The sequence below is a fragment of the Sinohyriopsis cumingii genome, unplaced genomic scaffold (assembly GCF_028554795.1).
Source record: "Sinohyriopsis cumingii isolate HCF-2022 unplaced genomic scaffold, ASM2855479v2 utg001564l, whole genome shotgun sequence".
NCBI lineage: Eukaryota > Metazoa > Mollusca > Bivalvia > Unionida > Unionidae > Sinohyriopsis > Sinohyriopsis cumingii.
Genome location: NW_028316019.1, coordinates 56234 through 80782, shown reverse-complemented (window position 1 = coordinate 80782; position 24549 = coordinate 56234). Strand labels below are relative to the sequence as shown.

Below are 24549 nucleotides of genomic sequence, written 5' to 3'. Positions count from 1 at the left end.
TCAATATCAAGCAATGTCTCTTTTGTGAAGAAAATAGCAGTAGTCATTTCCAGTAAGGTAATTCTGCTCAAAAGAATTTGGAATGTTCGAATGAGTAAATGAGCAGAATATTCCTCGAAGTCCTGGAGAAAATGAAAGTAGTCAGATAAATCTCTTAATATAAAAGGAGAAGAGATAAACATAAACAAGGAAGTGATATTTTTCCCAAGGATTATCGATTAACTTCAACTTTTCGGTTCAGTATTGTGATTAGTGGTCTTTATTAGGACCATGGTGTTACATAATGAAATACAAAACATGCAACGAATTATTGCTCACAAGTACAAAACAGCGTATGATATAGAACATGAGTCGGATGATATTTTCCAAGCATTAGTGTTTAGTAATTAGAATACATAATTTTAGAGAAAGAAAGAAAGAGAAGAAAGAAAGAAAGAAAGAAAGAAAGAAAGAAAGAAAGAAAGAAAGAAAGAAAGAAAGAAAGAAAGAAAGAAAGAAAGAAAGAAATATAGTTGAATAGTAGATAAGTCAAATTGGTATATTGGACTAATAATGAGTCAACTCTTTTATTCGTTTAACATTTCAACAGCACACGGACAGCAACCGTATTGATTAACCACTACGTAAGTTACTGCAGTCAACTTCACTGTGGCGAGTTAGAAGATCATTCTGGAGCTCAAATGCATCGTGGGGGAGGTGCCATGGAACAGGAGCTGCGTAATCACAGCTGTTGACCAAAAGTGAATTATCTTCGCGTGCCGTTCCTAAAATGTGATACAATATTATATTTATTGTTGTATTGATTGGTGCATCTTTGTATCTTTCTATATGGCTATCTCTCATTCAAGTTTGCCTTTTAGCTTTTTTATCACTGTTCTTTATGTCTTATGTGCATGATTTTCAATATTCATTGTCAGTATAAGTTGTTCACATAATATATGTGCAGTTCCTTCCTCCTGGTATTAAGGCAACTTTGATATTCAGAAAATCTTATCCATTCTTCTCCTGTGTTTTCATACTAGAATTTGAAAATAAATACTTTTTGTACAAATTATTCAACCCTGTATAAAGAGATACCATCTCCACTGAGAGAAAAGAAAAGTCATTTGTGTAATGATTTTATTATTGGAAGAAAAAAGATTCAATACCTGGATTCCTAATATTCTGTATAGTTTTTACTTATGTTTCTGCTAGCTTACATAATTATTCATATTTGATAATCGTTTTAAAGTCGGTACATTTCACGTATGATTTCAGACGATATCGACTTACCTATAACAATTATTCTGATTGTAATGAACAAAAACGACTGCAGTTGAGAAATATAAAATGTACCAACTTGTATTAACAACATAGAGCAAACATTCCCAATGTGTGTGCGAGCTTGTGTGTGTGCGCGTGTGTTAGAGTCTACATGTGCATCGTGGTATCTTTATATTTAGGATGCTAGAAGCGCAGGGCGACTAATATTTATTTCTATATTGAACTCGTTTCAAGGTTATAGATGTCATGTGTAATATGTTGATAATGCTTCACTATTGAACTTATACAACTCACCAGCAATATAATAACTTTTGCCTATTTTGAAAGGAAGGCCACAATCTGCTAGTTTCCGTGGTGTAACCAATTCGAAATAATCATGGTCGTGGCTCATTTTGTTCGGTCCCTCCTGAAAACGGAAAGGTTCACTGTCCTTGACAAAATTCAGATAAAAAGACTTTCCTGTGATTGTAACAAAATAAAAAACTGTGAATCTCAGTTCTGTTAAATACATTTTAATTAATATTTGTTTCATGAGAGGATATATAAATATTGGTATCTTCTGACTAAGATTAAAAATAGTTTTGTCCCATGAAACCGCGCTGATGAATTGCATGTTAATCTTTTAACTAATGTTAAAAAGCTTAGTATAAAACCATAATACTAGGCATACAGTACCCATGATGGTTTGCATGTACCAATGAGGACTCGAGGCTATCAGGGTGATGTAGATGTAGATGTAGGATAATGGCCGTTGGTTTGCAATACGCGTCCTTCGTGTTCCATAGTCCAGTGGATGTTTAAACGTTACGAAGCTATTGGTTATCAAATGCGTCAATGTTGGCAGCTAAAAGTTACCAATATGTGTCATCCGCGTTCAATTGTCAAATGAGTGCTTTAATGATAGACAGATAATTGTTATCAAATACGTGTCCTTCATGCCCCTTAGTCCAATGGGTGCTTTAGTGTGTGCGTGTGTGTGTGTGTGTGTATGTGTGTGTGTAATCTGCTGGTGATTTGTGTTTGTTAGGATGTCAAAAGGAATGATAAAGTTATGTTTGGTTAGTATAGCGAACGGAAAAAGATAAGACATCTTTGGTTGATATAATTGTATTCTGTCAAAGTCACTTAAGAGAGTGCTTAATTGAAAAGTCTCATCTCTTTCTGCGACTCATTAAGACGTCCATTTAAATAGAAACAAGGTACAAGTGTAAAGTTTTAAGTAGATTCCAATCTTCAGAAAATATGACTGTTTTAAATGTTGCGCTCGCTGTGCCGGTGATTTCAATGAAAATGTGCAGTCATGTGTGCCATATGAGTAAATAAGAACTGAAGCTACCGGAAGATTGAGGAACACATTGTAAAAACAAACATCTATTAAGGGGCAAAACTAAACTTAAATAATAACATAATAACAGAATATGAATTATTTTATTACTTTAATATGCAGTTAATAAATATCGAGGAAAGAATGTGACAAAATAAGGGATATGTGGAAGACAGAATCAAGGAAACCCAAAAGGACATTTTTTCAAACATACTTTTGTGTTCAGCAGCTTATTATAAGGCTAATGGGACGTGTGGTACAAGTATTATAATGTGACTTGTGGTACAAGTATGATAATGGGACTTGTGATAGAAGTATGATACAGGAAACAAAACTGATATTATTGATAAGCAGTTACATAACAGTTCCTTTCCCTTTTGCATTTTAAATGTTAGGTTGTTCAAAATCATTTGAAGTATTATCAGCTTGGTAAAATGACGATGTGCCCCACCATAAGCCATACGATGATTACGAAAATTATTATTTTATCAGGAAACACTGCGCAACTGTTTGGATTCCTTAAAAAATATCAAAAGTAGATTTATTTACTCACATGGTACATTGTATTCATATACGTCTTGTATATCGTGTAGTAAGCTAAATGTTCGTTATAAACGGGATTTCCATCTTTGTCTGCAAAGTACTTCCTATCTGGAGTTGCCATGACCACTGTAGTACAGAAACATGTTTTTAATGTAGTCATAAAAAGCGTTGTGAAGATAATACAAACGTGTCATTTTTTACGTGTGTCTATGTATTCATGCATGTATGACAGAATGAATGTTACATATTCAGCTGAATGCGTGTTTCATTTTCACAGGTTTAATGTTCAAAGCATTATATTTAGTTAGACATTTTTATTGACCTTTTCACTTGAGAAAGAAAACAAAGCAGTTTTAATGACGACTTTATCAACTTTTGATGTATAGGATGTTTTATGCCATTTTCAGAGATAAATGGTATACATTTATGTTATCTTGGTGAATCAATTAGTTTCAATCACTAAAGGTTGTAATAATTTTTGTAAGTTTTTGTTTCACTTTAGTTTATTGACATACACGTTTGCAAATGGGGTCGGGCTACATTTAGCACAACTTGAAATGAGTCATTCTCCTTTAGTCGATCTGAAATTCGTATATAATTATAAGACAATAAACACGACTCCGATATTTGAGAGAGAGAGAGATAGAGAGAGAGAAAGAGAGATAGAATGGGAGAGAGAATGAGTACATTAATAAACTTATGATCAGTTCATGGACGCAGCAGAAGACATAACTTAGAAATTGGTACCCATACCAAAACAAATTCAATAGCTAAAATGACGAAACTGTTGTCTTCCTTGATTGAAATGAAAAATTAGACGTAATTAATTGAGAAGAGAAATCAAGTTGTAAATACTCCTTAATTTTGTTCAGCGCTTCGTATCTTTAAAGCCGCATATCACATATTTCACCACTATCCTAGTCTAACTAAAGTTTAGATGGAAATAAATGATTTGTTACGTAATTACGACGTTTGGTTTAAACATCGTTCTGATAGAATTAGATGGTGCCACCCCTTCATTCAGTCAAATGTAGGGATGTGATACATTCGGCAAATTCCGTTCGAGACTAATCTAATAATAACAACATTCGCACGCGAAGAACACATTAATTCCAGAGGGAATGAAGATAGGCCCGTTAGACCGCTCGACTATGTGAGAAAACCTGATGTATCAGTAGGTTTCAATCTTTGAAATCCAGAATGCTGCCAAATGAGTTAATCCGATGACATTTTACGTACTTATAGTACTATATATAGGAATAGTATTTGCGATGATGTCAGAACATTTTGCAAGCATAAGAGTAACAGAAGTTGGTTGTTGTTCTAGGGTTTAACGCCATTTTTCAGCACAAGATAGGCTATGCATGGCGGCCAGTATAACTGGTGGAGGAAGAACCCTGGAAAACCCAGGGAAGAACCACCGACCCACGAGAAGCTACTGGCAGGCTTTCCCACGTACCCACGCTAGCCGAGCCTTGGACTCGAACACACTCAGACAGAGGTGAGATGGCAGTGATCCGGATCGGTGAGCGCTTTAGACCACTCGGCCACTCGGGGCCCGACAGAAGTTGGAGTAGTGATTATGGTAGTATTATTAGCAGCAGCATTTGTAGGGTCAGTATCAAATGTTGTATCGTTATTTGATTCTGTACCATTATCATCGCCACCAATACCATCATCCTCAGTGAAAGCAAGGAATCTTACTAATATAATAATGTTACCAACATGTTTCGTTAGCACAGATGGACTCCACCATTGTACGCTGTTTACCACATTCACAGGCAGAGATAACTTGGATAGCCACCACCAGCACCAACAGAGATTGCAGGAAAATTGCTGGTCTCTCCATGATAAAAACCTAGAGAAAATGAAATATTTGATCATGACTTAAGAAATAGAGTGACAAGTATAATGTGCATCGTGTGCAGATAGATACTTATCTTTATATAAACACGTGTAAAGTAGCTATATTCCTTCGTATTAACACATAACTGAAAATATAAGTAACTAAAGAAAAATTCAAACAATACGAAACGGAAATATTGTTTATAAAATACACCGAAATAAATGCGATATCAAATGTTATGTTAACTATTTGAAAGAAATTCATAACGCATTATTAGAATAATAAATAAGAATTTTACCTTTTGTCACACAGCGAATATTTCGGATCTTGGTTTAGACGATCAAAAGAGCAGCGAAGCGCCTCTTGATGTTGACCTGTGCCCACGAAATGATTCTGCTGGCTTATATAGTCAACACCCCATCCAAAAGAACTTTAGTCTAAAGTTTGTTGTGGGACTTTCATCCATTGTGGCATAATGTTTATTGAAACAGTAACGTTGAATTATTTTCAGTAATCTCACAGAGTTGGATAACAGGATAATCCAGATAACATTTGAAGTATGAACAGCTGTTGCTAAGCCTAAAAATACAAGGTGGAGAAAACAGGACTCAACTTATTGTTAGAAAGTCAAATAAAAACTGTAAATTAGTAGTTTTGTAATAGTGCACAAAACATGTTAAGATCAGTCACGTTTTATTACTAGTTTAGATTTAACATAGTGGATGAATTTAAGCAGGCAAGATACAATAATATATGTGAAAAAGGTAACATTTTTGAACAGTTGAGATATTACTACTACTACTACTACTAATAATAATAATAATAATTGACAAATTGCATCTGTCCAAAATACAAGTTTGAAATATGAAATTGCATACATTTTTACCGGTTCGTAAATACCAGTTTTAGCCTTTTTCCACAGGCAGTTTCAACTGATAGGTTTTGCTTCAGGTATATCAACATTTTCACATAATACAAAACATGAATCTCGTATTGCGGGCAAAAGCTCTAAATAAACCAAAATGAGGTTTACACATACTTTTAAAATTTCATAAATACACCTTTAAAATGCTACAAATAGCGTATTTTCAACTATTTGAAATAAGTTGTGCCTCAAAGAAAGCATATCAACTAGAATTCAGAGCTAAACTTTCGAGTAAATTTTTAATGTAGATTCAATATTGTTGCATACCTATGCTGCTTTTATGTGATGTCAAGTCTATGAAAAGAATGGGGTCAAATTAAGCTATCGAATAAATCTTTCTCGTTCAAACATCATTCTTTGTGGCTGTATCTTGTGAAGAATCTACTTCTTTGTAAAAGATTTTCTAGATAATATAGTGATATATTTAAATGATTGGTAAACTGAAATATTTCGCCATGAATTGCGAGTACGGTGAAATAAGAGATATAAGAGATACAATAATGTAATTAAGATCTCAATGGTTAACTTCTTCAAGTATGAATGTTTTTCATGTGAAACTAGATATAAAGTACAAGAGATCTGGAGCAAATGCTTGTTCATCTGTGTAATTCCAGACTATAGGAATATCATAGCAACATCACCTTTTAAGAATTGTTGGAATAGTCAGATTTATTACATTTAAATGACAGAAATATTATAATGCGAATTGATTCCAGTTGTGAATGACTAAGCATAGGACGCAAACTATTTGTACATGTAACAGTTTTAAGACTTCGTCAAACCAATTATATTGTTAGAACTTCATAATGGAGGTTTTTATTTTACAACTGTCTGTTACAAGTTTATTGGTGAACACTATTAAATCCTCTTAGGTGAAACCTCCTGTTGTCAAAACAAAGGCTTTCACTTTGTTTGAATTGCTTTATCTTTCCTACATAAATCTGAACATATATGAAATGATGACAAATCAAACAATGTAATTACCACATAATTCTCAGGAAGTGTTTTGTTTGGGAACTTAGTTATGGCTAGCTACTCTTAATAATAACAACGATTTACAGCTCATATTTCGCAAATAGTAATTTGTCTGTTACTTTGAGCTATCTCTGTAAACCACTAAAATATATTGCATAATAAATACTTTATCCTTCAACTATATTAATGAACAATTTATTCCGCAGTCTTGCTAAATTAGGAACAACTACTAAATTAAGATGGCTTCATTCCTTAGTTAGAGTGATTTTGCCATTTGGTTAAAGGGTATTTTCTTCTGAATACTACTAGGCTTTAATGTGGACCATTCGAGACCATGATAATGTTGTGTAAGAGATTTGTTTGTACAGGTGTTACTTGAAAAGCCCAAGGAAATAACCCAAAATTCTTATATCTGAAGTAAACCTATTAAGCAGTTCTCAAAATATAGGAAAGAGGAAACACTAAAGGTGGAGCACCTATGATTTTATGTCCGCAATTAATGTCTAATCGAATAAGTTAGTCGTATTTGGATCGAGGTATCGCAATTGTTGAGGAGACAAACTATTTTAATCAGGACGACTTTTCTTTAATTGTCGTTGCGACTCCTCTTAAAATGGGATTCAGTTGGAGCAGCTTTAACGAAGATCATATTGCCATGATTATTAAGAAGTATCACGCACGCTTGAATCATTCTCCTTTCGCCTCAGTGACTGGAGTTGATACGGTTTGAGTTTTGTTCTGTTTGTTCTTCTTTTGCATTGTATCACCAACTCTTTTTTAACATAGCATTTCACAGTTATTGGAAGATGAAATTACCGAATGAAGAACAATATGTCGACATGCATATAACCCACACAGGTGTATTCGTTTTATCTCCTAGATATTTAATATTGATTGTGAGGAACAAATAAGCCAAGAACAAATCTGAACTTAATAAAATATTGAAGAAGTATTCAGTAAATAGATAATAAATTATCAAGCAATCGATTAATCAATCACTTTGATAGAAAATAATGTAAGAATTCTTAATAAAAATCAATAAGGCAGTGAAACATATCATAATTAATAATAAGTGCAGTTTTGTGACTAATTATCTTATTTATCTAACTCTGAAAGCTATAAGGTCTTAATTCGGACTATGCATCCATACATACATGCATGCATACGTACACACACAAACGCACACACACAGACACACACACACACACACACACACACACACATAAATATATATATATATATATCTCTCTATGTATATATATATATATATATATATATATATATATATATATATATATATATATATATATATATATATATATATATATATATATATATATCCCCAATCATGCATACTTACGTTATTACCTACATACATACAAGCATACAAACATGCTTACGTCCGTGAGTACATACCTATTTACATACATACATACATACATACATACATACATACATACATACATACGTATATACTTACATATCTGCGATGCTTTGTTTATTGTTTGTCTTATCTCTGCCGTGTATATCTCAGCACAATTCATAAGTCAGTTTTGTTAAAACGTTTTCAAATCAGAAATGCTTCATTCCTTGGCCAGACAGATATAACAATGAGTTAAAGAATGGTTTGGTTGATAGTATAGTCAATATCCTTATTCAGCACAGGCCATCAATTTATCAGTGTGTTCGAAGTTTCATTTGTCAGAGACTTACCAAACTTTGTTCGATACATTCATTTACAAAGATTATCGGTGTCTGTCTAATGTTTCCTTTATTTCTCTCAAGTTCTGCCTGTTAAACCAACTAAGAAAGGAGATCCTTAATATATAAAAACTAATGTCATTCTTCATATGAAGTACATACATCCATAAGCTTAATGCGACCAATCGACATTTATCGTTATTCTTGTCTGCAGCACAGGAAGATTTGATGCTCGCAGTGACTGTAGCATTCATGTGACAATAAATGGAGTTGCGACATGGCTCTAACATGAAATCAAAATACGTGCAAAATGGGTTACAAGTCTGGTTTTGGTAATATTCGTATTGCAATCTCTAAGATACATTTCGTGACTGGAAACTAATATCGTCAAGTTGTCGATTTTCAATAGATTTTCTTTAAAAAACAATCCAAGAAAATTCGTTTTATCAGATCCACTTCTGTTATCTGCAACGCTTCCTTAGCATCATTTCTCAAAGAGGAGAACTATAGTTGATTATTGTCTCGCCGTAACCAGCGCTATTGCATCGCCGTTAACCAATTCTGATTTTTCTCGTGTTGATAAAGTCAATCAAGCGCTTTCGTTTCGTCTTCTTGCGGAATAAACGTGTCATTGACCACCAGCACAGGAGAAACTGCCATTGTCATGCTGGATTCATGAAATGGACGTGGAGTTCATTAGTTCGTATATTATATAAAAAGATAAAATCCTTACATTATGGATTCGTAAAGCCTTGCACTGTCACGTGTAATCGCTGATTTTTCACATCTTGGCGATGAGATCCGACGACAAAGTCATCTCTCGATGTTTTATTGACGGCTACCGTCGCAACACTAAGCTGATGTTCTAATACTTATATATATATATATATATATATATATATATATATATATATATATATATATATATATATATATATATATATATATATATATATATGTTCTAATACTTATATATATATATATATAGATATAGATATATAGATATATATATATATATATATATATATATATATATATATATATATATATATATATATATATATATATATATATATATATATATATATATATATATATATATATATATATATAACATAAATATATATATCTATATATATATATCAAAATTTAAGTACTGCACTCACTCTAGTGTCCACCAACTCCATACGCTTGTGGACGATGCTTTGTCAACCGCATTCTATGCCTAATTGTTATTTGTCAATAAAAGGCCATATCTTTGCAAATGAACAAATCCACACGTGGTTTATCACATTTCTGGCCAGGACTCAGGAGTAATAGTCCAGCATTTAATTAAAGCGGTATAAATAAATAAGACCGATGATACATGTTATGGACCCAGACTAGTTGAAGACGATTATTACCGCAAACAAAGGGATGAAATAGCATAAGTGTTTCTATCGTCGCGGCAACGGAAAACATAAGTTAAAATACCATCAGCGTTTGAATTACGAATGTGACCTGACATTCTGCAATGTGAAACCACAAGCGAGTCACAGTAACTGCAAGACAAGCCAGCGACAACTTTGTTAAAGATAAATTTGGAAGTGCTAAGTATTTCCGCATCTGGGACAATGGAAACATTATAGTAAGGATGATGGGATGAGAAGATTAAACCGTTCAAAAACGTAACATAACCCGGAATAGAAAACCTGGATAAGCGCAAGTGACAACGCAATATCTGCTTAACACTTTAAACAGTAAACTTCCAGGAAACCTCAGACCATATGCACATATACTGAAGATCTCGTTTACTTCGATCCAAGAACTTAGGTGATCAGATGTTAAATGCATGATCTTAAATACCTTTAAATTGAACCATGATGAAACTATACATTATTGATTTTATGTAATACCTTTGGCACTTAAGCCTGTAAGTATTATGTTTAAAGGTCAATCTCCAATGCATATTTGTGCCGTAGGTGTAATCGGTATCAAATTACCTGGTTTTACATAATTGAAAACCCATATAGTTTATAACCCAAAACTGCATTCATGTCGTTTCAGACTTGCTTTCTTAAATACAACTGTTTGAGTCACAAGTTAAAACGATATGCACTGTTGAAATAATCTTCACAATAACAGGCGCGATATGATATCCCATACATAAAACTGTTTATCATCTAAAAAGTCGTCAGGCCAACATATAAATGATCTTAATGGTGATCGTTGAATATCAACTGCATAGATTTTATGATATTGCGATGACAGAAATGTTCGTCGTCTCATTGGCATATACGGAAATTTTAGAGTCTCTGCTGTTCTTAATTTTATTCTTCGTCGAATTTCATCATTGATCTATTTCGATTCCACGTTGTACGCGCCCGAGAGAAGTTTTCGATATTATGCCAGTTGTCACCAGAGTCTGCAAATAACATTAATGAGTTATCTGAGGGCAGACCTCAAAATGGTTGTGATCATATATTAGCCTGACTGTATTAAACTCGGAGCAATGCAAATGCAATCTCAAATGTGCGTAATTCGCCAACGGTAACAGGTGCAGAAAACCCACACTGAATTCTGTTTTCGTTGATGAGATTGTAATCGTCGAAGTAAAGCGCTGGGTTGTATTTACATCAACCTGTTGCATCAGAGCATAGATTTCGGGTAGCAGACAAAGTGTCATGCATCAGCGAACTGTATGTATTTCTGCCCACGATATCATTGGTAAGACTGCCAATAGATTGATGTAGTTTCATTTATTACTTCGAGTGCATTGTTGCCCGCAAGAAACGATCCAACATGTTTCTAATCAATTCGCAGGATTGTTAGGGTCCCATCGTCCACCAAAACCAATTCATTCTTTTCGTCGTATCTGCATTTATTTTTCTTGCTGGCGCCACGTTTTCAATCATCTGGATCGTTTTCAAGTATGAGTGCATTTGATGCACGTCATGTGGGTGCAGCAGGTCGTTTTCATTTTTAATTGTACCACCTTGATGATTGTTCGTTTATGCATTCGGTTTGTTGACCTGTGAGCAAATTTTTGGTCTAGGTTGTTTTCACAGCCACTTTCTTGTTCGTTTAATTTTTTCTTCGAATATTGTCGTACATGTTACGTTTTCTGCATGTTTCTGTTGTTGCAACCGTATATGTTGATTTTATGTGCACGATCTCCCTCTTGCATATCCTCCTTTGTATCATGTTTAAGGTTGGGTTGAGGGTCTCTAGGAAGTTCTTCAAAGTGCATCACTGTTTGAGGTATGTACCTTTCCATAAATTCGACCTATCACGTTTCACCTTTCTCAGTATCTCCAGTAATAAATAAAGCAAACGTTTATATGAAATGAGCCCACGTATCACCGGTAACTGGCTTCGTTCCAATAAACTACCTTAATACTATTTTAGGCTATTCCTTATCTGTCTATTTTCAAGTGTCCTTGATGTCGTTTATACCATGTACTCTTTCCATCTGGAAGGTCTGGAAAGGTCTTCGCGCGCAGCCTATTCAAACTGTAACATGTATTTGACACTTTTCGATCTGGAATAACATTAGGAATATGTTGTGTGTGTTCATTGGTGTCGCTTCCCATACTCTTCTATGACGTCACTGTTAGACATCTTATATGAATATTATGACTGTGAAATTATCGCATCTATCCTCGCACGATATTCTATTTACCTCTTCAAGTTCCAATCAAAAAAATGGCAAGAAAAGAATACAGATCCATTATGATCCGCTCAATCATGTCACAAAATTCATTCCACGAATGGTCGGCTGTACACCAGATCGAATAAATATTTCCAAGACCATGTGCGTCAATGCCACGAAATGTCATTAACATGTTATAGTTGTCACTGCAACATATAACACTGTTGATATCAACCTTGGGCGCTCTCATGTACAACTAATCCCACTTCAGCCATCGCCATCGGAAAACCAAATTCAGGAACAGTTAACCTTTTCCTGATCCAACAAGTCCTATGATTAGCACACGAACTGAATTTGGAAATACTTCAGCATATTTGGATGGTTTGCAGAAAGTCAATGACAGGAAAATATTAATGTCATTTTCTTTTCCTTGATGCCATTCAATACAATCCCAGAATACAATGTATGAGGACCTGGTACAAGACTTCATATGCGACATGATTCTAAGAAAAAACCAAAGTATGGTGAACCACCAGTGAATCGTGTTGATGCTGCATGATCTTGCTTATAAGGCATCAAACGATCGATCAGCTAGCGAAGTGCGTGAGCATCAACGCGTCTACGTGTATTTGATCCATGACATGAATATGATCGTGGGACCAGGTGCTGTAAATGTAAATTTCGATCTTTTTATGCATTGAAAAGCGACATTTTCACCATCAAAAAGTTTGTGAGAGTCAAAGGCTGTCGATAAGGATTCTACGTGTCTCTTGTTCACTGTAACGGGCAAGATCTGCGCAGATTCTTCAGTTTTTTTTTTCCGAACACAGCATTGTTCACGAGCTTGAAACAATCCCTCTTGAACTTGTTTGCGGCGTCTTTTTATCAGATCCTTATTCATCTGAATATAAGGTATCATCAAAACGTGCTGAAGTAATTCAAGCACACGATGGATCTTGGGTACACGCATTGCCAGTCGAAGATACAGCTGGTAGTTTTGCAAGTTTGATACACAATTGCATTTTGTCCTAAGACATGGGACTGGCTCGGTGTATTCAGTGTGTATACGCCCGGTTCATCAGCGATAGTACACTGATACGAGGACAGCCACGTACCGGGCACCGGTAATGTTTCTGGGGCCAGCAGATAATGGTTGTTGTATCTTATAATGTTCAGAGTATTCTAGATCAACTTCAAATATGTATCCGTGATGACCGTTGATGTATTACCATATGTTTTTCTGTACGTCAATGTGTATGGGATCAATCCGCTGAAATCCACAAACCGGCAACGGCTGCCTCATCGCCCAACCAAAGAGGTTATTGTTATCTAGATACAAGATTTAACATATGGGGCAACGGAGTCATATTCATCCATATTTGGGTTGTTTTGCGCGAGTGTATCTGTAACTTGACGTATGAATTCCACCATGAGGTGATCGCTCAATAAATTGGTGTTGGAAACTATCAGTGAGCAATTTCAGCTTGATTTTGGACACCAACGTATCCCAATCCTTACACTGTGATAAGAAGTAATGTGCAGGATCGAACGTATACACGTGCATGTCAGTATCACAAAATTTCACAAAATATTAGCGCGCAGAAACAGATCGGTTGCTGCTCAAATTTCGTCTGTCTGCTTGTAATATATTTATTAGATGCGTTTACGTACTGAAAAGACAATATGAAGCAAAAAAAAAATATATACGAGGTCTTGACACTCTCCAGTAATGACGACAGTTTAAATCGCCTGTTTGGATAGAGATGCAGCTCAGCAGAACTACCACTTTGCAAAGTCAACTACAAGATTCAACACGTTTAACAGTCCAATGACATGTTTCACATCACCGATGGAAAAGCGACACTGTACATGACCCACGTTTCTCCTCCCAAAGGGACCGTAGAACTCAAAAAGTATTATTGTTGGACGAACTTCTGACCATCAAGAGCAGCATCTTTCAATTAGCAACGCTTAAGACGAGATGTGCTTCGTCGTGGGTCGAACTGATGCCGTCAAGAACGACACAGTAGAATGGAAAAGAGCCTGGAAAATTATTCAATGATCGTACTGAGCCACACAAAGAAAAGCAGAACTCCTGTTACAGTAAGCCGGCCTGTCAAAAGACACCACTTGTAGCATTCTTGAAATGCAAAAAATTCCAAGACGTCGTTGATCCACGCTTGAGATTGAAGATGCACCCTCAAGAAATGCGTGGTGATCGGTTATTTCGAAGCGTCAATTTCAAGGACGGAAAAATTCAAGTATATTATCACGATGAACATTTCAATGACATTACCAGTATCACCGGATTCCTCGGATACGGTTAGTAGTGAGAGAAATGTGACTATGTATAACAATCGAGAACAACACAAGCATTTCGGATCGAAATGTCCAGGCTGTTTGACCTCTAAACCCTGTCTTGACAAAGGACAAGAGTGATTACTTTGCTGTGCCTGCCAGTTAACTTTTTTCAACCCGACCTGTTACCAACATCTTTAGATGTTAGGTTCACAAGCGAAAAGAGCTTGCCAACTCCAGAGATTGTGCTCTACTTGACAAGTTATATTTAGCAATAATGCCAAGGTACGCGTTGATAAAAGAAAGAGACGATGTCGTATTTGCTACCAAATCGTGGACTTGGAACACAAATGCTACATTCGAAAATACCAGTCGAACATGAGAAGGAGAAAGATGAGAAAAAATGGAATTTCATCTTTTTCGATTTCGAATGCATGCAGAAGATCGGTATTAGCTTCCTAATTTATGCGTGTTTCACAGAGTGTGCGAAAAGTGCATCTAAGAAGATATATTGAGCTATTGTCCCCACTGTAGCAAGATTCCTGGAAGACGTGAAAAGATTTTTCACGGACCTTATACTTTTGGCTGATTTTGCCAAGTCGTTATTAAAGCTATCGACGGCCCGAGGCGTCAAGAGAACATTAAACGTTACGGAGATTGCCATCGCTATACTATGGTGATGGCTCACGGTTTCTCGGGATACAATGGACAATATCTAATAAAATACTATACGGAACAAAGTATCGAACGCTCTAAAGTCACGATGAACGGAGCCAAAATAATTTCCATTCAAGTGGGGCAAGTACAGTTAAAAGATTCGATGAGTTAGTTAGCCATGACGCTGTGCTGAATGCCTAAAATATTTGGAATGACAGAAATAGTCTAATGATATTTTGCTCATATTTTCATAACCGATGCCACTAAACGTGACGTTCTATTACATTTGTATGATGCTCACTACTACGACACTGACATCATGCGCACCGAACAACGAGATGGTTCCTATGGCTGGTACCAAGCTCACGTCTCAGACCCTTTCAGCTTTCAGGAAGAAATGTTAAAATACTGTCGTTCCGACGTGAAAATGTTACGACGTTGCTGTGGAAAATTTCGAAAATCGTTTATAGAGCACTGAGGGATCGACCCCTTGAAATAAGTCTGCACCATTGCCAAAGTGATGTCCTTAGTTTACCGCAATTGATTCATGCCCGAAAACACCCTGGCTGTCATACACCCATTAACGTCGATACTTTGTCAAAGCTCTGCTCTAGTTGCATTACTTGTGCGACAAGGAAGACAAATGGATCCATACTGCCCGAAATAGAGCAGGCGAAAAAATAATCGGAACGTATTCAGTAGATGGCTTGAACTTAGAAGACATCAGGATCGTGTACGATTTTAATGGAAGCTTTATTTCATGTATTTCCCATGTGATACCCTCAACATAACACTCAAAGACAGTTTTTACAACATGCCGAGGAAGACTTATTCGATGACAGTTCTCAGCGACGCTTGAAGTTTGAACATCCAGGATACCAAGTCGTTGAAATGTGGGAACGCGAATACGATTACCGTTTGAAAACCGTTTAAACGCGTCGTGGAAAGTTACAAGTTGGACCCTATTCACTCACGGGACAATTTGTATGTAGTGTGAACGAATGTCACATGTTGTACGTGTGTTTTCTGTATCCTTACGTGTGCAAATATTGTCATTTTCCCACAGGACATCCAAAATTGCTAATGCAACTTACTGACCTTGAACATATTCAGCATTACGAAGGATTAATTAAGTGCAAAGTCTTGCAACCAGCCTATTTGTTCCATTCAGTATTACATTACCGTTGCCAAGGAAAACTGATGTTTATTGTGTGCCGTACTTGTAACCAGAACCAACATTGTCGTGATGACAATGGCTCAGATAGAACGCACATTGACAGGAACATGGGTCAGTGTTGAATTGTTTGATTTCTGGACCTGGGATACCAACAGTTAGAAGTGTACAAAATTCACCACTTTCCCAGGATTGAAGAGTCCCAGCAGGGCGACGAGTCTCAGAAACACATTTTCGCTGACGACGTGGATGCTTTTTTAAAACCGAAACATGAAGTCAATGGTTATCATTCCTGCTGTCAGAAGGCATCACTTTAGACCATGTGGAAAAATACGAAGTAAGGCGATCGTTTGCCAAATTCATAAAACACGTGGACGTCGTTTGTGAAGGCTTGATCCTGGTTTATTATTACTACGAAATTGAGTTTGTACAAGCTGACGAATTTGAAAATGTTATCAATGCGGCCTAAATGACAGCACATGGACGATTACAATTGTACGAAACTTTAGAGTAGTTTGGAGATCGCGTCCTATATTTGGAATATAACAGTGCCATCTTCATCGAAATCCTTGATCATTGTCACTCTGAACTCGAAGGAGACCGTTAATGTACTTGGAAGGACGTGTACTCAGCGGAAAATGTTCTAAGTTTTTCTAGCGGCGGTCCAAAAAACTACGGAAAGGAATAACGAGACCAACAAGCAAAAGTTCACACTCAGTGCAAATTCAAAGGATTGACTCTAAATCATCGCTCGAGTGAAGTGGTGAACAGTGTGCAGAGGATATAGATTTTAGAGTGACCACCTACGAACCTCGCAAAATTGTACCTAAAGCAACTCATCAAATCGTCTGTCAACCCTTGAAAAAATATATCAAGCCGTATATCAGACGCGAGTGTGGTTTCCCAACCACATCACATTACCGTACGCACACGCCTATATTGGACAGCATATAAACAGGAAAAGTCCAAGACCGACACTTCATTGTGACTACAAACGCCAAACCTAAAGGATGAATCCTTTCATATAGACACAAACAAGGATCAGTGAGGATGAAGTCGCGATTACAGTGATGTGATTCAGCACGACATCATGAGCACTTCGCTATGACTACTACACCTACCATGGAAAGTTATAATGTGCGTGTCAAACCGACGGATCCGAAAGCGATGCCAATCGTTATCATGGACTCTTTACTGGCTTTCATCCTCAATGTGAACACGTTCAGGTAACACCCTACATATGTCATCCATGCCTGTGCAAACTATTTCGGGTTTCATCGTACTCTCATCGAAATGAACCCGTAAAAGAAGAATATTCTTTCCCTGTGCCTTTTTCTGAATACTGCTTATTTGAAATTCGATTTGAAACGTTCAAAAGAAAGTGGCCCAAATATCCTAGAGGACGTATCCCCAATGAATTATTAGGACCTGCTTTTATGTACTTGGCTGAAAGTGATAAAGTCAAGTGCTTCAGTTGCGATGTGTCACTACACGAGTGGGAGCAGAAAGACTGAACTTCCCTGGAACATAATCGATGATCTCTGCACTTTCACTACCTACCTTTAGCAGGAAGAAAGATATATGCTCATGGATACTTTAGAAGAAAACATTTGTGGTTTGCCTTTGGAGTTGAGATAACTCATTTACCAAGAGTTTGTCAAGATACAAGTGAAACTCAAGAAACAATTGCATCCTAGCAATCATCAACTTTTACGTTACCCATGGTATCTGAATTTCATAAGAGACTTAATTCATTTGCAAGTGTTCAATTTGTGTGATCTTCAACAACTACTTAATGGATGTCGATGTACTTATTTCATGATTCAAATGAAATGTAGAATTCCAGACGGCAAAGAGCTAGAACAGAATTACAAAAACTGTTTAAAATTACAATATTGGGCGTGGGATCATCCAGTGGACAACACATCTTTATGAGAAGTCATTTGTGATTGTATGTTAGTGTAAGGATAGACAATAGGCTGAAAATGACTCATAAAAACTATATCCTTTTGTTTTTTAAAGCCACCCAGTAAAAAAAGGAAACTTGATTGACGCCAAGCGACATTCAGAAGAGACCCAAAGCGTGGGTAAAAAAGACTTTCTACAATACCACGACATTTTTCGGTAGTGTTACAGATTCCGTGGAAGGAAGTCAATGACTCCGTCCAGACTTTGGGGGATTACCAATACGTTGTACAGGAACTATTTCCTTTGAATTTGTGACGTCGTGTGGTCCGCGTCTTAGTGATTTCCTTTCATAGATTTCGTTGACCAGCAAATTCCTTGTGGACCATTTAGGAGCAGTACCTACAACAACAATATTATTGTGGTTCCTTTAAATATACGCGAGAGACTCATTCTGTTAAAAGCGTTCCTCTTTCATCTCGATACTTCTAACCACTTGGGGAAGGAAATATTCGTCAACGTTTAGCCACTGAGGATGCTTACGATGATGTGTGTATAACTTATGATTTACACCCTCACTGGCTATATGTTCTTGACTGGAAAAGTCTTGATTTCGATGCTTGGACGAAAGAAGTTGCTCACTATACCAAAGATTTGTGTTAATGATTTCAATCGTGACAAATGTGACTTTGAAATCCTTGTTAGCCACAGTGCCAGAAGAAGAAGAACCCGACACCGAGAAAAACCACCCAATTAAGGGCAGTGCTGTCGTCGACTCCCATGAGAAACCATTTCAGGAGGAGACATGTGAGACTGTGCCTAAGAACATTACAAGTTTCCAAGGAAATTCCATCGTTTCTGAATAAGCTATTCATCGCTAAGAGGATGGGATCGTTTCTGACATCAGTCAAACATATTTGGTCATCCTGGAAGACATATTAGGAGAAAACGAAAAAAGAAATTAAGTTTGTTTACGCGCAAAGGACAGCATCGTAATGCCAGTATCATTTACATCACCAGGCATCTGTTTCAACAAAGTAAAGCTCATCGCACCATCATTCTCAATGCTCATTACGTGGTGTTGTTTATAAGTCCAAGAGATAAATCGTAAGTGCAACTGTCAGCCAAACAGTTAGGAACTCCTTGGCTGACTCCTACGACGATGCCACTCAAACACCTCACGCCTGTTTACTCGTCAATTTAAAACCTACCGACCCCAATTATTTGCCATTTCGTACCCATCTGTTCCACAACTGGTACCAAGACGGAAGGATGTCGTAAACACGTCCCCGTCGGTATGAAAAAACCTATAAAATCCTCCGACACTTCTGGTCGGTCTCACACATCGTCAACATGACTTCCCTTCAGTCTCATCTTCTCGTCAAATAGATTCGTGCCTTGCACGTTTCGAACAAAAATCCACAAATACTTGCTCGTGGCTAACAAGCCAGTCGCAAAAAGTTTTTTCATGGTATCAGGTGACAGCACGTCAATAACTTCAAGGCATGATTCACATCCCTCATCAAACCAAACAAACACAACGTTGTAATGACGCAACTAGCTGAACCCTGAATTGATACTTAAACCAAAAATCAAATCATTTTGAAACCTGGAGGTAGCAGTCCTCTAGGAGGTGTCATCATTCGCTCTCGCTTAAAATGGTATCCATACGCCCCTGCTCCTACCCATAATATAAACATCTCTCTCCAACAAAAACGTTCCAAGAAGAAAAGGAGTAGTTATTGCGTGAATAAATCCAGTAAACTCTGTAACATCCTCATTTCTCTTGGATCTTTGATTTTGAGAAAATTTATTTTTTAGCGCTGCCGATGTTGCTAAAGATAAATAGATTGCTGCTGACGGAGGTGAAGTTCCTTGAGACACAGGTTTCCATTTTTTCATCAAATTGGGAAAGAAGGTTATACCATTGGGTTTTGCTGGTATCACTAAGAACGACGAAGTGGAAGAAACTACTACTGCTGCTGCTGGAGATAAAGTCACTGCAAGTCGTGGTTTGGGGAAACAATTTTGCGTCCTGGCAGCAGTACCGTTCTTGGGAGTAGCAGCTGTTTTCTAGTTAATTTTCTTCGGAATTTTATTTCAACTGGGGATATGACCTGGTGTTGGCACCACTGTTACGATTTAGTCTGTTGCATACTCTCCAACGTAGAATGATACCAATCATGAAGACCATATGGCATACCAACAATCAGTGGCAACGTATTCCAGTATAAAAAGACAAGTGCCAAACGATTCTCATCAGTGCTTTTGTGATTCTAAACAAAAGAAGATGTCACCGGCAAAAACTTTCACCACCACTCTTGTGTCAAAAATAAAGAAGGGAACGACTGCCTCCTCGTTTTGCCAAACATTGGGATGTGTTGTCGGTCCTGTTCAAATCCCCTCCACTAATGCGAAAACAGCTCGTTCAGTTAGTTTTGAAATACATCATTGATAACGTGTTTAAATGTTGTTTGAATATCTTGAAAGGAACGATACCGTTGTCATATTATTAGAAAGAACACTCAGCCAATCATCGACATGTTCTTCGCCAAATGGTCAAAAAGAAAATACCGGTATGTCAACAGAAAAATATGTTGGTGCAACGCGGAGATTTTTGCCAATGTTGATATGACCTTTGATCAAAGGACTGGCGGGAGCAATGCAAGGAAGAATTGTGGGATGTGTTTTACCCACCGGGTGATAAAAAGAAGATAAAAGGACAACTTTTGTGGATAGAACTGCATTGTTGGGAAGAAAAATGCACCGCTCATTTACCTTTCAATAATCATCAGACCGAGATGTCCCAGATATAACATGAATTGCAATAGTTGATAGATCTTAGCGATTTGTCAGAAACGGAAACATCGCAAAGGTACGGTCCTGTTTTATAACGTTTACAGCTCTTTCACTAGAAAACTTAGGACGAAACAACTAAACCGACTGCGAAAGAGTTGAAGATCCTGATGAAATGCCAGCGCCAGGACAACCCGTGCGATGGAAAACCGACAAAGGAACCGAATTTCTAAACCAAACTTTATTAAAAGAATTGTAGAAAAATGACATCATTTTTGTCACCACTGAAAATCTCGAAACCAATGTCAGCATGGTGGAACGTTTTCACAACATCTTCAAAGAATACATGTCGAAATATTTTACGCATCAGCACACTCTAGAGTACATCGATGTCTTACTGCGCCTGGTTAAAGCGTACAACTAAACATGCAATCGGAGCAATGGATGCATCCCCGAAGAAGTGACTCTCGACAACGAAGTGACCGTCTTTCAGCGTTCTCGAAATGCTATCCCCAAGAAACGAGGATTGCTGACGACGCGGTATTGGGTGCGCATTTGCAAAATCTAACGCACTTTCGAGAACGGTTACTTATCCAACTGGACCACCAAATTGTTTCGTGTCACAGGACGAGTGCGTGGTCATCGTCCTCTCGTTTATAAATTGGATGACATGAAAGGGCATGTGTTAAAAGGAATTTTATACTTCCCGAATTGTAGGGAGTGCCAAAACAAGAAGACTAGGTGTACCACATTGAAAGATTTCTCAATCGAAGTGCCCCGTAAAGTTGGCCAACGACCTGTCAAAGAAGTGAAAGTGCGTTGGAAATGATATCCTCCGAGTTTCTATTCTTGGATCGATGCTTCGCACTTTATCGACCATAAAAATTGACCATCACGCCGTTCAACACAGCAACCACTCCTTCTCCGAGTTCTTCTCTGCAAGATCTACAAAAGCAGCCCATGTGGGTGTGGTGTGGAGAATGTGTGACTAAAATGCAAATCGACATTTTCTGCCAAATTTTGGTGATGGATTGTGCCATCGGTTCCGTCATCGTCAATGTCCCTGAGTTTGCAAAAAGGAGACAAACAATTGTGGACCATTTAACTGAGCAGTAGCATTGGTTATCTTCTATCCAATCCGTCCCTGAGATACTGTACCAGAGGTCACAACGGGAGCCTTGTGGCCAAGGTCAGTCACCCTCCAGACAGTCACAACAATCTTTAGGATAATCCTTTAGCCTCGAGGGACCCCTCTGAAAACATAACCCTAGAATTATATTTTTTTTAAAAACAATTTTACTGAACTTTACCCAGTGAAGGTTCCGTGGATGTGGCTCCCCACAATACCTTGCACTGTTTCACATCCAAAATTTGTATATGTATATTCAACTTTTAGTTATTTATTCCATTACATTTTATGAAAAATTTAATGTTGGATTTGACCTTGTCTAACATCATGTTCTTTTCTACAAGACCTGAAGCATTTCTTTTTTAAAATTCTGCAAACAATTAATACCTAGCAAACATTATACTATGAGTATTGGTGAACCATTAGGATTGTTATATTGGCCTGATTCAAAGATATTGTCTTTACCACATTTATATTCTAATTATAACAGAGATTTTATTTTCAAAACTTTGGGGACCTTGAAGTAAATTATTTTTCCATTGGGTAATAGTTTGTTTAATTAGAGAAAATGCTAGTTGTGATATAAGATCAAGTGGAGAACTGTATGAACTTATTTTTCTAGAATGTATTCATTCGTGCTTTAAGATCTGAGTAGAGCAAATTTGTATTTTGTTGTTTTCAGTAGTTCATTTTGGCTGAAGTTTTATGTAATCAAGTTATATATTAACTGGAAATACACAGCGCTTGTTAAAAATAATATTCATATAAACAGAGACTTCGATTCATAGTGATGCTTCCAACAATGATATATTCTTGGATTGTATAATTATGATTTAACAGAAAACTGCGTCCTCATCAAAACTGAAATGGGCGCAACGTGCATGTCAACACTTCCAGCGTCAGATTTCATGTGGATTTCCACTAAACTTTAATCGGAACTTTACTAATTAGGACTTGTGTATGTAATGATTGGATTACCTTGGAAGTAATTTGCAATAGCGTAAGGCCATGTTTCCATTTTCACTTTGAATTCTACGGAAATAAAATATCACTTGAATTTTATAAAACTTCTTGCTTGTAGCTCTTTTCTACAACTTAGTTTAACACCGAACAGTCGTAATGGGAAATTGGGAGCTCGTCGGTCATACTTGTTTGATATTGGGAAGATTAGAACGAAAGTGTTCATTTACTGTTGTTGTCAGATAGGAATCAGTTCAGGAATATTTAAGAGAAAATGAACAATAGGAGATTAATCTCTTAATTTAAAAGAAGACATAAATGTAAAAAAGGAAGTGAATCGTTTCTTAAACGTTATCGATTAACTTCGACTTTTTGGTTCAGCATTGTGATAAGTGGTCCTCATTACGACCATGGTGTCCCATAACGAAAAATGAAACATGCGACGAATTATTGGTCAGATATACAAAACAGTGTATGATATAAAACATGAATTGGTTGATATTATACCAGCCTTAATATTGAGTAAATACAATACATAATTCTAGAGGAAGAAAGAAAGAAAGAAAGAAAGAAAGAAAGAAAGAAAGAAAGAAAGAAAGAAAGAAAGAAAGAAAGAAAGAAAGAAAGAAAGAAAAAAGAAAGAAAGAAAGAAAGAAACCAACCAACCAAGAAAGAAAGAAACAAAGAAAGAAATAGTAAATAAGAATACAAGTCAAATGAAAATACTAAGAATGCGTCAACGAATTTATTCGTTCATAATTACACTAGCACACGGCCAGCGGGACGTAATGATTAAAGACTACGCAAGCGCACTGCAGTCAGCTTCATCATCATCATCATCATCTTTATTTACTTCCATAGAGGATTACATGAATACAAATAAATCATATCAAAGAACAAAGAGTTCGTCAACTGCATCCCAGAAGGAGTTTCTGAATTATTCATAACTGACTATCCGTTTAAGGCGATAAATTTCACGCAAGATTTCACAGTATATATTTAGTTTAAAATAATCATTCTGACTGTAATAAAACAAAAGACTGTATTTAAGAAATATAAAACGTGCCAACTTGTATTAACGACACAGCAAACATTCCCCATGTATGTGCGGGCTTGTATGTGTGCGTGTTTGTTACAGAGTCTATATGTGCATCGTGGTATCGTGATATTTGGAACGCTAGAAGCGCAGGGCGACTAATATTTGTTTCGATATTGAACTCGTTCGAGGTTTTCGATATCTTGTGTATTATGCTGCTAATGCTTCAGGTTTAAATTATACTCGTTACCAGCAATATAATAAGTGATGCCTGTTTTGAAAGGAACGGTACAATCCCGTGTTTTCCGTGGTGTAACCAATTCGAAATAATGGTGGTCTTCGCTCATCTTTTTCGGTCCCTTCTGAAAAAGGAAAAGGTGAACTCT

The 24549-nt window shown here is 36.7% G+C and overlaps 1 protein-coding gene across 1 annotated transcript; it reads right to left on the bottom strand.

Moving 5' to 3' along the window:
• Positions 1–533: 533 nt before the first annotated feature.
• On the bottom strand, positions 534–5379 carry LOC149771937 (uncharacterized). The gene is made up of 5 exons (XM_089948072.1): positions 5275–5379; positions 4856–4988; positions 3141–3256; positions 1558–1669; positions 534–764 (listed from the first exon to the last, which is right to left on the bottom strand). The coding sequence occupies exons 2-5, from the start codon at positions 4977–4979 to the stop codon at positions 613–615; spliced, it is 504 nt and encodes a 167-aa protein (XP_089804198.1). The 5' UTR covers positions 4980–4988; positions 5275–5379; the 3' UTR covers positions 534–612.
• Positions 5380–24549: the final 19170 nt, after the last annotated feature.